Below are 15106 nucleotides of genomic sequence, written 5' to 3'. Positions count from 1 at the left end.
GCAGAACCGAGATCCGGCGACCACTAACAAGCAATCGGCTTGAAGCGGGTCTTCTGCATCGGTAGCAGCACATTTCAGCTGCTCAAGGGTGCAACTTGTGCCCAACCACGGCGCCCCCGTATTTGGCGTACCACTAACGTAGGTCCCCTGAGCTGTGCATCTGCTAAGATGCATCCCCCCTCGGGAACTCCAATTCCTCGCAATCCTCGAAGCGCAGTGGCAGTTGCAGAGGCGTCTACAGCATTAGGAAGAAACGGCAGGTTCCCACCACCCTCCCTCACCAGCCTCCCGGTGCCTGCGCCACACGCAGATCTTCAAACAGCGGGGTTCTCGTCGCACCGTTGCTCCCCAAGCCGGCACGGCAGTCCCTGTTCTTTTTTTGAGCATCTTTCGGAGTTTCGAGATCTGGGGAAATCTTACGATCATCGATGGGTGTCGCTGCACCCACCGGAGAGAGAGAGATACATCGCAGCTCTTCTGCCGCGCAAGATCTTGCCACTCTCTCGTGGGCATGCTGGGTATCCCAGCGCGCGACGTGGCATCGTTTAGTAGTCACTGCCGCTTCCAAGGGATTCGATGAATAGTCGGTGGCGACTATCAGGTACGACCCAGCTCCGATATCAGGCACGCGTGTACCGTATCCACTCGTTAGATTCGTACACTGCACTGACCATGGGCTGCTGGATAGGGCCTAGCGGGCTGGCAGAAACAGGGATCTAGAAGTGGCAAATGTAGGGGTTAGTCAACGTCAGCAGCAAGTTTGGTGGCAAGGGTTAGGGTTAGATGGGTGGGTGTGTGGCTAGGCTGGCTGACCGCCTTTTGAATTAGGCCTAGTGGGTGGTCAGTGCAGTGTACGAATCTAACGAGTGGATACGGTATGTCCTCCTGATGCAAGCTCGCCCGAAACAACCAAGCGTACTCCCTGCTCGGTTCAAACCTTGTTATGCTAATTTAGATGCTGTTCAAGGAGTCTAAACAGGCCTCGGCTTCGCACATATCATCCCGCGATGGGCAATTCTCTTGGGGCTCAACGATGCGGAGCGCGGAAGACGTCCTCCCGCCTCCGGAGTTCCGTGCACAGAGATTGGAAATGAATGACGGAGCAAAGAAGCCATCTTGCAGAAGCTTGGTTTCGCGTTGTCGAGTTGTATTGTTACTCCTCATTTTTTTTTTTTTTTTTTGCCGGTTTTCTTTTTTTCTTTTTTTCCGAGTCGACGGCCGTTACCCCAAGTAGGTAGACAAGGACGAAGTGGAACTCCTTTCGTGCAGCCGGGCGGCAAAGCAAGGGCTGCGGGCCTAGCCACTGGGGGCAGGGATCAGCCTTGCAATGCGGCGACACCGGAGCTCACACGGCTCGTGAGGCTTCGCTGGTTGCACCTCTGCCCTTTGTGAAGGACGAGATGGCAGGCCTGTCAAAGTCCGAAGGCTGCGGGCGGCGACCAGCATCACGCATGTTGGCGGGTAAACTCATGTGACCGAGTCAACTGACGGTACACGCAGGTCACGAGTTTTTGGCAGACCTGCGCGCACTGGCTGCTGCCATGCTGGTCGTCCGACTCCTGCAGATGCGGCAAAGGGCGGATCCATCTACGTCAACGACGGACGAAAGGTTGTGGGGGCCAAAAATTGGCAGGCCGTCAGCAGACTGTCAAGACTTCACCTTCTGGCGCGTCTGTGAACTAACAACTGCCGCCCTCCCAGGCGAGCATCACCTCCTTCTGAGGTGTCCCTGTGAATTTCACGCACAGGCTTGCCTTGCCTCGCATAGGATACATTCGTCAACCTTGTCGGCAAAGGAGTCGTCAATTTCGCCACAAGACCAATACCTCGCAATAGAATGCCTTATATAGCAGCCGACAATGCGGTGGCCCTTGTTTGTTTCCCAGGCCTGTTTCTGGGCGTCGTCCCCTTTGTTTGAGTCAAGGTCAGACGGGGCAGCACGTTCGCAACGCGGTTGGGCGCCAGAGTCGTTGGCGACAGACGACAATCTGCTTCTGATGAGGTTCGAGAACGGTTTGCTTCTGCAGCCGGGCATCCGCGAACGGGACAGGCCCATTCCCATTCTGGAAATCCATGGCATGCAACTCTCTCCTGGCGCCCCCATGACCTTGCTCGTTGTTCTCCTCCCGGGCCCAGGCGCGAAGATGTTGCGCCATTAACAGGAGCATTATTGCGCGGCTACTATAGCGACCATCGCTGCAAGCTCCAGGGGCGCGAGTGCCGCCCCAGGAGCGTATAGTGTATAGTAGATATTTGACCCTAAATAACTGTCTCTCCTCGTTGTGGGCTCAAGGAATGTGCGATTCACGATTGGTCAAATATGATGAATGAATTTCAGCATTTTTGCCAATCACAATCGATGGCCCACATCGTCCGAATATGGCCCGTCAGCTAAGCGACCAATGGAGCAGCAGAAGACGACTTTTCCGCAGACACACCTCAGCTCACCTTCCGCCGCTAGCAAGGGCGGCAACCCTGCAGGGAGCCGTCTACAGGCTGTCATTGCTCGACATCTACACCCTCGACCGACCAAGACATCTACAGGTACAGTAGACCCGCGTTCCATTTTGACGGGTCAACACCCCTTCGGCTCGATGCACATTCGAGTGCTTGGGAGGGAGGAGAGAAGTACCACGCTTCTAGACAAGACTCTCCACGCCGGTCCCTGGCGGAATGGTACTTTGGCATAACGACTCTGCCAGTATGGTACGCCTGGCCCGCATCGTCTGGTCTTTTCCCTCCCCTCCCCTCCCCTTCCAAGCGGGGACCGGCCGGGATTGCTGTCGGGTGAGGTTTAGTGATGGTTCCTCTGGCGGTTCCTCCAACGGTCTCTTGGGCCGCTCCAATCATGCCACTGCCCTGAGTCTCGAGAAAGTCGAGTCGGTCCATATCATATACGAGCTTACATGGCATACTAAGAAAGAGGCCCCAGCTGCATACGGGGAAGCCAAGCCTAGCCAGCGTGCGCCGCGATGACATGTAGCTATTGGGGCTACCCGCGGCGGCGGCGGCGCCTGCATCGTTTCAGAGACGATCTCCTGCTAGAGCCGACATGATGCAGGGCGACGAGCAGAAGTGTCCTGTAGGCTCATGCAAGTCACCCAGCTACCAATATTCGAGGACGTGAGGTAAGCGGCGTCTGGACCATACGACTGGCCAACAGCGAGGGTCGGCGACATGACGATTGCCAGAGGAGGTGCTGGTCATCTCCGAGAAAGTCTCATCTTCACCGGGTTCAATAGTCATGAGTAGAACCCCCCCCCCCTCCCTCCCCCAAATCGTGACGGCCACCCTGGCCGCGGCGATGGCGCAAGGGGCCTGTCGATAGTGGCCAGAAAACCGAAAATCGTGCCTGATATGACAAGCAACAAAAGACCCCATGGCGGCAGACTGGTCAGAAGGAAGGTTGACGAATCTGGTGGGCTGCATAGGCGCAACCATCCAACGGAAGTTCAGGATAGCTTCCTAGCGGCGGACGAGCTGAGAGGCTCCGACTCCCCATGCATCTGTCTGCATGATACAGAAGCCCATTTTCTGACGGACGCAACAAGCCCCGGACCTGCGTAGGATCTGGGTGTGCGTGCGCGGCAGAGCATGATATCACATAGTGTTCCAATCACGGTCGCCCCCTTCGCGACAGTTACACGCTGGTCGAGCAGACCCGACACTGCGCAAAAGAGCAAGGTGCATGGCCAAGCACCAGGCAAGCAGGTGAAGGGCGAGACGGGCAATGTTCACAAAGTGATGTATCGAGAAAGAGGGCGGGGAAAGCAGGCCGTGCTGGGAGATCACGGCTAGGATGATTCGAAAGACCACAGAAGCACCATCCACAGCTCCGGTGGATAGCAGTGGTAGCATCCGGGGACACGATCAATGCCATGGCGTTAGATGAGGCGCCCGGGGCCTTGCGTGGAGGTGGAAGCCGTCGCGAAGTCGCCTCTTGGTCTTGTCGTCCCCCCCACCTTGCTTGAGTCTGCTCCCCAGAGGAGGGAGTTGGCAGGTAGGGTGCCGGGACAGACCCCGTTGGTGATGAGGACAGGGGTGGCTTTCCGTCGAGATACATGTGAAAGGAGGGGGGCGGGTATCGGCAAGCAGGGGGTAAGCCTCGTCTGGAACAGAGACATTTCTGACAGCAGTGACAAGCGTCGGTTTTTTTTTTTTCTTTCTTTCTTTTCTAACAAGCAGCCGGCAGGCGAGTCTCGGACGGTTGGGCCCCTCGTAAATTACCTACCTAGGTATATGCAGATACATGGTGCTACCCACTGAGTACAGAAGTACACAGGCATGGAAAGGAAGGATGCGTGCCGGGGCAAACGACACTAGCCCTCGGCAATGTCTCTGCTCGGGCGTGTCTCTGGCCGGCGAGACACCCGGAGCACCAAGATCACAACTCAGAATTTCATGACGACGAGTTTCTCATGCAGGCTGTCAGAAGAGGACAATTGGCTGTGGACTCTTTCTTGGGGGAGTGCAACACATTACGGAAAGGGGGGGGGGGGGGGATATGCATATATGGCGGAGAGTTATCAATGGTACTTGGACAGGCGCATCTCTTTTGGAGAGACGGTACTCGGCCCTCAGGTGGCGGCTACTTGCGATAACGGGACGATGAAGTGAGCGAGACTAATTGAGAATCGGGGGAAAAAAAGAAAAAGAAAAGAAAAAAAAAGAGGGCCGGCAGTGGGCAGTCCGGAGGTGAGGCTTGTTTTCGAGAAACAGGGAGGAAGACGCGGTAACCGTATTCGTACAACCTGATATGGAGAAAGAGAGAGAGAGTAAGTAGTAGACTCGTTGCTGACGACGAGGACGACCTAGTTGCCATGTCTGGACAATAGGGCGGAGGGCGTATCGGGTCGCTACCAAGACCGGAATTCTGGGCCGCTCGGACTGCTTCCTAAGACTAGCTACCTAGGTACCTACTTGAGCTGCTAGCTACCTATACGACCACTGGTGGTCGAGCTTAGGGCCGCCTGAACTGCCAGCAGCTGGGCGGGAGGCCACCAGGCGCCCCCCGCATCATGGCAACACAATACGGCCATGACGATCTTTGGTCCGAAATGCGTGAAGCTTGGATGGAAAGCAAGGACAGAAGCCAACGCAGCCCAACTAATGGAGTGTCCGAGGGGGCTTTGACATTGACAGGCACGCTTGACGTGCCACGGACGACTTGCACGTAGGTACCCTACCCAGGTGCTAGGTGAGTTAGGTAGTGCATGATGGAGGCACACGGGCACTAGTAAGGCACGGTACGTACAGATAGAGCAGATACCTAATCAGGCTCTCGGCAGAAGAAGCGAAGGAAAAGTAAAAAAAAGAAAGGAAAAAAGAAGAAGAAGCAGAAGCAAAAGAAGATGGAATACCTACGGCGTCGCGGGTCATGGGTGGGGGGTGCACAAGCCACAGCCACAAGAAGCAACGGCTCCGTTTCTGCACGAGAGCGCGGAGATACGTAGTCGCTATACGCACTAGTTTCCCGGTTGTGAGGCTTGCTCGCGCCGAGGAGTGGCTTCTGGTGGGGGAGGACATGCTTCTTATTCGCCTGGCACCTCTCGGATTCTGTCATTGAGCATACTACACATGCAAGTCGCAGCACAGCCCCTCGTCTTCCGCGACCACCCGACTCTCTCTCTCTCTCTCTCTCTTCTGCTGCGTCTGCGTCTGCTTCTACTTTCTCGCCGCCGCCGCCGCCGTCTCCGTCGCCATCACCGTCGCTCTCGCTTGCTCGCCTCATGCAGTTCGGTTGCCGGTGGATGCTCGAGTCCAACATTGTTGTTTTTTCGGGGTATCGGGGAAAAAAAAAACTCTTTTTTTAGAGCACGCTCCATTCCTTGTTTTTTTATATTTGGCTTCGCTTCGCTTTCTGCATCGCCGCTAGACCGAATCAGCCAGGATCTTCTGTAATCGGTGTACTGCTACCACTCGTATGTCCATGTCCTTGCGATACGATGGATCGAGCAAGGGTTTTTGCGGTGCAGAAGGTCTGTTTAGGCCCCAAAGATGTGGAATCTACAAAGTGCTGGAGCTTAGGTAGAGCCTTCTTTCTCCCATGCCGTACCCGAGCCCATAAGAGACAACGCTGTCTTTGGGCTTGTCATGCCATGTCCGCCCCACCAACCTTGCCCAGCCTTACCCGGGGTCGCCTTGAATGCCGAGAGCTGTGTTTTCTTTTCTGGCAATCTGTCGCCTCCGTGCCCGTGCCTAGCCTGGCGCCCGAGGTTGTCTTTTTTTTTTTTTTTTTGCGATCGCCTTGCAGGGTTCAGCGTTTTCTGGGAATACTGGGTATCAAGGTCTTGGGAGACCCATAACCGGCTTTGTGGCGCACCGCACGAGGCAAGCCAGACCACGCACACATTCTTCTGTCTGCCGAGAAGGAAGGAAAGAATCGTTTTGGTGGGGGGGGGGAAGGGGGTCTGCTGAGGCTTGTTCTACACTGGGAAACCCCCGGTCTGCAATGCAGAGCTCTTTCGACAAAAACGGGAAGACAGAAATGAAGAGAGAGAGAAAGAAAAAAGAAAAAAAAAGAGAGAAAAAAAAGAGCAAAAAAAGAAACGGAGCGAGATCAAACGTCCCGGTTGGGCGGGCAGCCAGAGGCTACCTAGGTATCCGTACTACGTACTCGGCTAAGTGTATCGCAGGCAGGTAGGTACCTATCTGCAGGTAGGAAATCAATTGGTGTGTACATGCAGCCTCTCAGTCAGCATCACATCACCCCATCGCTTACCGGCGCAAGGTTTCCATTCTGCCTTAGTTTTTATCAAACCCGCAGTGGGGGGAAAGCATACACGGGTAGCAACACTAAAAGGAATCCCTCGGGTGGCTTTTTTTTGAGGAGAGCGCATGAATGCGATGGCGATGGCAACTCTCGAGAGACACTGGCGCAGGTCCATATCCATGCCATGCCATGCCATGCCATGCCTGTTGGAGTCCTCCCATCCCATGTAAAATATCCGTACAGCACGATCCTGTACACTGCCGACGTAGACGTCTCCATCGAGGCATAGGCATGGTAGGATGGGGGGCTTCGGAATGGCTCTCTCGATGGGGCCCCACCCCGGGCATCGCATTGCATCGGGACGAGGACCAACACGAACAGAAGCGCCCCGGCGTCAACACCAACGCCAACGCCATCCAGCGCCAGCAGACATTGCCCCCCCAGGTCCCAGTTGTCCCCCGCCGCCGCCGACGCCGCCGGTGGTCTCAGCTCCACAACGATGCCTCCGAGGACGACGACGCCTCTCCCCTCCCCTCCCCCCCGTTGTAAAGTAAGCTGCTACACTCACTACACACTACTACCATACACGTGTGATGCTACGTATCCGAGAGACGATAGAGCTTCGGCTGAGGCGACAGGCAGATCTGGAAAAGGGGGGGCTGTCATGTCTTACCCTGACCCAAGCCCTGAGGCCTACTTGCGCGCCTCCAGCTGCATAATGGTTTAGTAACGTAGCGTCAGTCTTGGACGACGACGACGAGGACGACGTTGACGACGATGGCAAGTATCGGCCCGCCGCTGGACATGTACCTGCGGAAAGTACCTATAGCAGGTATGTAGGCATTGCGTACTACCTATGTGGTGTAGCCCCAGTGCCTTAGGGAGATCCGATGCTACTGCACAGAGCGCCGCGCTGCCCCCGCCGGCGTGCATCTCTCCCGGGCATGTCAGTCAGTCTCTGCCATCCACTGGGCAGCTACACTGCCGTCTCTCCCTCACCTTTGGGCTCTTGTCTCTGGGCTCCGAGTTCAGAGTTCTGGTTCCGTTGCCTCTTCCCCACCTTGCGTGCTCCTCCCCGTGGCTCAATGTTCCTCTCCCTCTTGTCCCTCACTCCTTGCTCCTTGCACATGTACATACCGCACCAAAAGGAGGTCCCTCCCACACCCCTCCCACCCCCCCTTCTTTTTTGCTTGCGCCTTCCGACCTCCTGGACCATGGCCCATGGCCCATGGACCGCCAGCCGAAAGTCCACCGGCATGGTTGAGGCGAATGAGGGGAGGGGGGGGGGGGGATGGAGAGTGACAGTGAGAAGCAAAAGAGGGAAAAGGGTCAGAAAAAAAATCAAGACAGCAGCACCCTTGTACCCCAGTACTTGATCTAGCCGCCCATGGCACCCCTGCCCGCCACCTTGGATCAAGTCTCTGGTACCCTACCCTCGCTGCAACCCAGCCACAGCAGCGGTCAGTAGGTACCTTGCCCTTCCGTGATAGGGCCTGACTGTGCTGAACGGGGTGACTGGACAGAGTGCACAGAGAAAGGGAAAGAGAGAGAGAGAGAGTCCCCCCCCCTCCTCCTCTCGACGGGGTCAATTATAACACCCCACCACCCTCACACCACATCCTGCCTCTTTCTTACCCTCCCTCTTCCTTCTTCACGAGCTCTTCGTCCATCATCTTCTTCTTCTTATTCGCGGTAGCAGGCGTGCAAGCCAAATAAACATCCCTTGCTGTATATCTTCTCGGGACCGCCCAGCTCCGTCATCACTTGTTTCCTTTATTACTTCATTTTCCCTCCCCCCCCCCCCATCTGTCCATCCCATTCTTCCCCCGGTTATCGAGGCGTCTAACAGACATAAAAGACAAAAAGACCAACATCCAGATCAAGACGTCTTAACAGTCATCTACGACCACCGCGGAAAGGCCCTCTACTACGACACGACCCTTAACGACAACCGCCGCCTTCTTTCTTCTTTTTGTCGTCTCCCCTTCTTCAACATCCCCCCCCTCCTCCGCAAAATGCCTGTCCAGCTGCTGCCCGCCTCCGCGGCGGCTTTTGCCCCAAGAGCCTCATCGGTCAACGTCGTGCTAGGATCCAAGGTCGAGCCGTGGTTGACCCAGACACTGAAGCGCATCAACCGAGTCAAGCGTCCCCTCAACAGCGTCCCCCAGCACCAAAGATGTCTTACCGAGACTCTGTCGTCGCCCAACGCCATCTGGACTCTCACCTCCATCATGCTGCCCAAGGCCCCGGAATCCGACTTGCGCCAGGACTCAAACCCCCTCGTCGAGGCCCTCTTCAACTATCAGCTTCTCCACATCGAGGCCTACATCGTCCACGTCGACATGGTCCTGCGCAACGAGGTCGCCTTCAAGCTGACCTCGGACTCGATAGACGCTCTTGTCGAGTACCACAAGGAGATCCACTGCGTCGACTCAAAGGCAAACACGTACGACTGGTCCGAGAAGGACCAACAGTGCAAGAAGCTGCACGACGATTTTGTCCAGGCCATTAACAAGTTTGTCTACCGCACCCACGTCTCCGCCCTCGAGGGCCTCGAGGAGGAAGGTGCCGGCGAGCTGCTGTCCGGTAAGAGCGACGAGGTCAAGAACAGCATCATGAGCTTGATGAAGCCCCTGCTGCCTCCTCCTCCCCGTGTCGTCGATGTCATCAGGCAGCCTCCCCTGCTCCCCAGCTCGCCCGCAAACGGAAGCATCTGGTCGCAGCCTCCCACCCCCGCCCACCTGCCCGCCGTCGACGCATGGAGAGTCCTGCCTTCGAGCCCGAGCATCGCATCCACCTCTCAGGAGTCAACGCCCATCTGGGCCAACATTGGCATGAGCGACGTCCAAATCCCCTCCCCCACGCCCTCCTTCAGCCAACCATTCTCCACCGCCGGCTTCTACTACAGTGCACCCGCCATCACAGCGCCCATCCCGGCCCTGCCGCTCCCCAGCATGTTCACCCCGCAATGCGGCGTGAGCGTCGGCTACGGCGGCTTCGGCTGGGATCGCTACCAGGAGTACGCGACGACCATGTGACAACCAACGCCCGTCACGTCTGAGAGCTACCCCGTCGTCACGACCACATAGCACTGCCAAAGGCACGAATGGTCTCCACAGTTCCTGGAGAGAAAAATTTGAAGTCCTCTCGGTTTGCTCGGCATAGAAATCTTCCTCACAAAGCATATCGGCGTTTTGCATCAACGGGGGGAGCGAACGGTGTTGGCGACATCTCGCGAGACCAACCACGACACAAAAAAAGACATAATCCGCGGTTTTCCTTTTTCGTCGGCAGCAAGCGAGCGTTTGATTTTGTATTTCTTATCCTGTCTTTTCGATATCCGGGGAACAACAACCACCACTCACTCCGCCGCAAGCTCGGCCATCACTTCGTTCGAATCATATCATGGCTGGGCCCGGGGCGGGCATTTGAGTGCATTTACATTTGGGGTGGTTCTTGAATATGGGCGGCTTGTTTTCATATCCAGGTCTTTTTTTTTTTTCTCTCCTTCCTTTTTCTTGCTTTTCCTTTAAGGTCTTCTCTCATCTAAACAAGAGGAACACGCAGCAATGCAACACCCCCCAGCTCGGCTCCAGGCCTGGAGCCCGAGACAGAAGAAGCCGACACCTTGGATTCTCGATTCCCCCGTTCTGGACTTCAATCTTTTCTCTCTTTTCCCTTTTTTGGGTTTCTTTTTTCTGTTTCAAGAGGCTTTCTTAAGAGATACCCCCATCGGCATTACACTGGTTTGGAAGATACCAACCGCTGCTGCGCATTCGCTTTCTTTCATTTCCTTGGACTTGGGTTCCTGTCTTGCGGATGATTCACGACGACCATTCTATCACGAATGACGAAGGTCCACGACTGCGCGACGAACGATACAGATCAAGAACGACGTTGCTCCGGGGCTCGATGCCACGACACACGCCAACACTCTTGGTTTTCTTTTTCGCTTCGCACAGAGTTTCGGATTTTCGGTTTTGGCGACAAAGACTTGCAACCCGGACTGGATCCAATAATGGCAACGCTCTTAATCGCAGAAGGTCGATCTGCGAAGCCATCATCTCGTAGCCGAGACTTGGCCGTATCCGGAATACGGCCGTCGAGGCAGGCACCGGCTTGCCGACAGGATCTTGGCCGACATGGAAATGAAGGAGAGATGGGATCAAATCAACAAAACAAAAAACAAGCTGGGCATCGCGAAGACGACATCTTGCTGCGCGAGACACGATGCAAAAGACCTCTTGCCGAAGCCCATAGCTCTGCCCCCCCCCCACAACGACACCTCCCCCGCCCGATCTGCGCGGGAACGACGAACCCACACCGGGCCATGCTGATCACCCCACCCGGGCGCCCAAGTACGACACGACGGATCCTGCTAGCCGGGACCGGGTGTGAACGGAACGCGGCTGCCCGGGATGGGGGTCATTGTGTGGATGCTGGGAAAAAGGGGGGTCGCGCCCGTGACAGTGTCGGGGCTGGGGAGGGATGGGGTCAAGGGGGGCCAGAAGCTTGAGGCGACACGTAGCTCGCTCTCGTGCGTGGGGAACCCGACCCCCAAACCCCGATCCCTTTCTGCCGCCGAAGAAGATTCGGAGAAGCATTCGGTTGCTTGGCCTCTGGATGGGGAGTGGGGGAGAGGCTGAACAAGCCGCCCGGGACGTTGACGTTCCGGGCGGCAGAGAGCGCTGGGAAACTGGAAATGGTTTTTATTTTTGGCAGAGCGGATGTGGGGGGAAAACGTTGGCGGACCCGGTGACCCTGGAGGTTCCGTTCAAAAGTCTGGCCTAAAGACACACGCAGCTCAATGGGTCTATCTTATTTTGCATTTGAAGCTACTAGTTAATCCGAACAAGATTTTCTCACCAAAATAAGCATGCGGTCTGCATGGTCCCTTGACGCGAGGTGAGAGAGGGAGAGAGGGAGAGAGTACATGTGGCCAGTTGTTTGTCTGTGTCTTGTGGGTGTGATGGTAGGATTGAGTTGCTGTGTTGATCTACCCTGCATGGCGACGGGTCGACGAAGAGCCTTGGACTGGGGGACGAGAACAAGATGGGGAACCCCAGCACCGCGGGAACAGAGTTGGTGTCGTCGCGCACACTCGCACCATTGAAGCTCTTTTGGGATAGATGCAGACAGATTGGGAGTGAGAGCGAGTGAGAGATGGATTGGATATCCGCCCCGCTCCCCCCCCTCCCTCCTCCAGCATACTTACATAACCCTCGTCCATCACGGGGAATCCAGAAATGGATTGGGGTTTGTTAAGCTTCGTTGCATCATCCTTCCTGTCCACCCCCTCCCCCCCCCACTCCTCCTTCCATTCAACCTTATGTACGATGCGCGTGTATTTTTATTTATGTGATGTGTGTTTTACCTCCGTTCCCGGCATCGGGCTTCGACGGGATCTCGCGCGCGCACACGCACACACAGACACACACGCCCCTAGCTGCCGGGCGGGCGGGCGGGCGGGAAAAGGGTTAGGGGAAGTTTGCGCCGCCCCCCGCGCCCCCCCCCCGGTCGTCCCATTTATTTATTTATTTTTGATTCTCTTGCTTTTCGTCCATTTTATTTATGGAAAAAAGTTTTCGACGACATTTGTCGCCATTCGGTGATTGATGTCTCTGGGAAAAGGAAAAAGGAAAAAAATTATCTTTTTTTTTTCCTCTCTCTCTTTTCTTTTTCTATAACCACGCTTGCTGTGGGGGAGGTGTCGTAGAGTTTTTTGCGGTGGTTTGTGCCAAGACATCCGTTGGGAAACCAACTCCAATCCTCATCCGCCGTCGCTCTACCCCCCTGCAGGCCACCGGAGCGGCGTGCTTCAACGTCGCATTTTCTGTTCCTCCCTCTCCCTCTCCCTCTCATTCCCGGCTCGGCTACACGGAAGCTGGGGACCACGCGCGCGTCGCAAGATACTCGGTGTCGTAGCATCGGAAGATTGAAAGGGGGGAGGAAGAGGAGGTGGGTCGGACGACGGGCGGAGTTGGTAGTATCCGGCATGCAGCCGTCATGATCCCATTGTACGGTTGCAAGGCGGCCCCTCTTGAGAACCTCGACACCCCAAGCCTTTTCTGCTTCAAAACGTTGATATCTCAGGGATAGGAGGGGGGCGGTGCCGCGCCGGTTGAGACTTGTTCCCCAAATAAGATGTGGTCAAGTATACTACAGTTTGTACTGTCGGACAAGAGAAAGCAAGCCTCTCTCTTCCAGGGCGGTTGAGCAGCACGCGCGCAACGACGGGCGGCAGGGTTCTAGAAGACGGGACGGGGTTCATGGATCATGCCCAGCACCCGTCATTGATCACCGGCCGTGTCTGAGCGCTTGCTGCCGATGGACGTGAGTGATCGTCGCTGGCCCCGGGTCTGGGTATACAGCACGCCCCCCACCCCCCCTGCTCTACAAAAATTCCCGTGCGATAAACTACCATATATAGGTGGTAGTACAAGGGGCATCCATACACACCACCCCTTCGGGAAACGGTCTAATAGCGACGAATTCGGTCCTTTGAATGCCGCGTCGGCGCTCGCACGGACGGGAACGCCTTCATTTGATGAGTGATTCTGCCCTGTCAATATCGACAGGCACACCAGATGTAACGGCGGCCATATGAGTTCAGCCGGTCCCCAAGAAAAGGGGGCAGAAACTTTTGACGAGACGAGTTTCAACCACCAACTTCGCCCACCTGCTAAGCTGCGAGACGTAAGAGGTACCGATACTATAGGACAAGCGGGCAGTAAGAGGGGGGGAGAAAGGGGCACGCTACGGGCTACCAAAGTCCGCAAAGCAAGCGTCTTGGCCTCTGCAGCCCAGCCGGACCGAACAAGTGGCATGGGGATGATGCACTCCGTCGAGCGTTTGATATACTAGATTCGGCATGGCATCTAACATGTTTAGGGGCGACGAGGTCTGCGATGACAGACAGGGTTGCGTTCACTGACAGCCTCTGTCTTTGGCTCCATCCGACGTGCGCTGACATGTTTGAGGCTTCGCGCGTTACGCGGCCTTGCTGGGTAATCGTCTTGCAAGACAGCGCACAAGCGGACTATCCAGGGCCGTTTTCTTTCTTTCTTTTTTTTTCTTTCTTTCTTTGGAGGGCAAGGTTTAGTCTCGAGGTGCTTTGAGGGGAAACACAACACCGAATCTTGGTATTTGCGCATTTGACTTTGGGCGTCACCAAGGCTGGCGGCATCGTTTCTGCAACCTGACAGGCAGTCCGCGGCTCGCCGCGCGCATGCTGCACGGGAACGACACCCACACATGAACGAGGGCATTTGCCTCGCGTGTATTTGAGCCAGGTCTTTGTTCTGGCTTTCTCCTCGAGCGAAAGCCCCATGCCCGACCGCAAAACTCTGCAGCGAGCGATGTCGATGAAGTTGAGTTTTGGCAGGCCACGTCTAGCTTCTCGCGTTGGCAATCTTCCGTGTGATGAACCAGTAATCGGAGACGGGAAAGAAGAGACGGCTGCAGAGGCGAGGTAACAGGGCGCTGGACACACCCCAGGGGGTAAGAGGCCTGGACATGATGCAAGACAGGGAAGACTGTGGCTCGCCACTCGCAGCTGGCAGGGATGCAGACCAGAGTTGCGGCTGAGTCGCCAAAAGGGGTTGGCGGGGCGCGTGTTCGCCATCGCCTGTGTCGCACAATGCGTCTTTTATCGAGGGAGGATGGATGGACGGTCAAGTGTGGTAGTGCGGGCGGCTGTTACTGTTCCGTTGCGCGCCCATTCCGTCCTGCGTCGAAACGAAACATTGTGTGGGGAGTAAGTGCGGAGTCGCCTCTCGCCCACATTGGCCGACATACGATAGGAGCGGGAGTGTAGGCCGGATCCGTGATGCCAGATTTGGGATGCTTGCTAGATGGGTTAATTCGTCAGCCAAGTCCCAGAAAGGAGTGGCAGATCGCACGGGCGGCTTGGTGCGCCTGTCTGGGAATGACACCGTACCAAGACACTATAAGTGTTTGCGATATGACGGGCTGGCCGACACAAGCCTCGCTTGGCAATGGGGGGCTCGCCCGGCCAACTTTCTGCGTCCGAATTCGGTTCCTTGGCCCGGAGTATAGCGCTGACGGTCTGCAAACGGCTTGCTGTAGTGCGCACGTAAGGACCTGCATGCAGGCTGCAGGCTGCAGGATCTCGACGGATCCTCCATCGCATTTTGACAAATTGGCCGCGGTCCTCGATCCGACCGAAGTAGAGTGTTGATGGCGGCTCTTGGGAAACCCATGCCCGGGCAACGCAGTCTGACGACAAGGCTCCAATCCCACGCGCGGGTGATTCAAAGTGCCTCGAGCGGCAACAGTCTGACTGTATCGGTAGAGTCCAGCTATTGCCCGCTATACCGGGCCATTGCTGATGCAGGCATAAGCAAACAAGTCCCCGAGCTTCCCGCCAGTTAA

General features: G+C 56.2%; 10 protein-coding genes across 10 annotated transcripts; 5 read left to right on the top strand and 5 right to left on the bottom strand.

The window, feature by feature from the left end:
• Positions 1–72: 72 nt before the first annotated feature.
• Positions 73–612, top strand: LY79DRAFT_211891 (uncharacterized protein). The gene has a single exon (XM_060551542.1). The coding sequence runs from the start codon at positions 169–171 to the stop codon at positions 547–549; it is 381 nt and encodes a 126-aa protein (XP_060419853.1). The 5' UTR covers positions 73–168; the 3' UTR covers positions 550–612.
• Positions 613–2307: 1695 nt separating this feature from the next.
• LY79DRAFT_537295 (uncharacterized protein) lies at positions 2308–3241 on the bottom strand. The gene has a single exon (XM_060556664.1). It carries the CDS (start codon positions 2977–2979, stop codon positions 2539–2541), a length of 441 nt encoding a protein of 146 aa, XP_060419852.1. The 5' UTR covers positions 2980–3241; the 3' UTR covers positions 2308–2538.
• A 1246-nt stretch (positions 3242–4487) lies between these two features.
• Positions 4488–4920, bottom strand: LY79DRAFT_211797 (uncharacterized protein). The gene has a single exon (XM_060551541.1). It carries the CDS (start codon positions 4820–4822, stop codon positions 4589–4591), a length of 234 nt encoding a protein of 77 aa, XP_060419851.1. The 5' UTR covers positions 4823–4920; the 3' UTR covers positions 4488–4588.
• On the bottom strand, positions 4488–5486 carry LY79DRAFT_537290 (uncharacterized protein). Its single transcript, XM_060556663.1, has 2 exons — positions 5255–5486; positions 4488–5193 (listed from the first exon to the last, which is right to left on the bottom strand). The coding sequence occupies exons 1-2, from the start codon at positions 5377–5379 to the stop codon at positions 4929–4931; spliced, it is 390 nt and encodes a 129-aa protein (XP_060419850.1). The 5' UTR covers positions 5380–5486; the 3' UTR covers positions 4488–4928.
• A 30-nt stretch (positions 5487–5516) lies between these two features.
• Positions 5517–6262, top strand: LY79DRAFT_537288 (uncharacterized protein). The gene has a single exon (XM_060556662.1). The coding sequence runs from the start codon at positions 5578–5580 to the stop codon at positions 5899–5901; it is 324 nt and encodes a 107-aa protein (XP_060419849.1). The 5' UTR covers positions 5517–5577; the 3' UTR covers positions 5902–6262.
• A 110-nt stretch (positions 6263–6372) lies between these two features.
• LY79DRAFT_699859 (uncharacterized protein) lies at positions 6373–7505 on the top strand. Its single transcript, XM_060564903.1, has 2 exons — positions 6373–6977; positions 7094–7505. Exons 1-2 carry the CDS (start codon positions 6681–6683, stop codon positions 7259–7261), a joined length of 465 nt encoding a protein of 154 aa, XP_060419848.1. The 5' UTR covers positions 6373–6680; the 3' UTR covers positions 7262–7505.
• Positions 7506–8727: 1222 nt separating this feature from the next.
• On the top strand, positions 8728–9750 carry LY79DRAFT_505462 (uncharacterized protein; the record flags this gene model as incomplete). Its single annotated transcript, XM_060553626.1, has 1 exon — positions 8728–9750. The coding sequence occupies one exon, from the start codon at positions 8728–8730 to the stop codon at positions 9748–9750; it is 1023 nt and encodes a 340-aa protein (XP_060419847.1).
• Positions 9751–10154: 404 nt separating this feature from the next.
• Positions 10155–11468, top strand: LY79DRAFT_211768 (uncharacterized protein). Its single transcript, XM_060551540.1, has one exon. It carries the CDS (start codon positions 10560–10562, stop codon positions 11226–11228), a length of 669 nt encoding a protein of 222 aa, XP_060419846.1. The 5' UTR covers positions 10155–10559; the 3' UTR covers positions 11229–11468.
• Positions 11469–12855: 1387 nt separating this feature from the next.
• On the bottom strand, positions 12856–13645 carry LY79DRAFT_211568 (uncharacterized protein). Its single transcript, XM_060551538.1, has one exon. It carries the CDS (start codon positions 13537–13539, stop codon positions 13003–13005), a length of 537 nt encoding a protein of 178 aa, XP_060419845.1. The 5' UTR covers positions 13540–13645; the 3' UTR covers positions 12856–13002.
• On the bottom strand, positions 13646–14686 carry LY79DRAFT_211702 (uncharacterized protein). The gene is made up of 2 exons (XM_060551539.1): positions 14652–14686; positions 13646–14561 (listed from the first exon to the last, which is right to left on the bottom strand). Exon 2 carries the CDS (start codon positions 14334–14336, stop codon positions 13752–13754), a length of 585 nt encoding a protein of 194 aa, XP_060419844.1. The 5' UTR covers positions 14337–14561; positions 14652–14686; the 3' UTR covers positions 13646–13751.
• Between the last annotated feature and the right edge of the window lie 420 nt (positions 14687–15106).

This window comes from Colletotrichum navitas, assembly GCF_030913465.1.
Source record: "Colletotrichum navitas strain CBS 125086 chromosome Unknown LY79scaffold_3, whole genome shotgun sequence".
NCBI lineage: Eukaryota > Fungi > Ascomycota > Sordariomycetes > Glomerellales > Glomerellaceae > Colletotrichum > Colletotrichum navitas.
The sequence above is the reverse complement of the archived record's forward strand: the minus strand, read 5'-3'. Positions and strand labels throughout refer to the sequence as shown.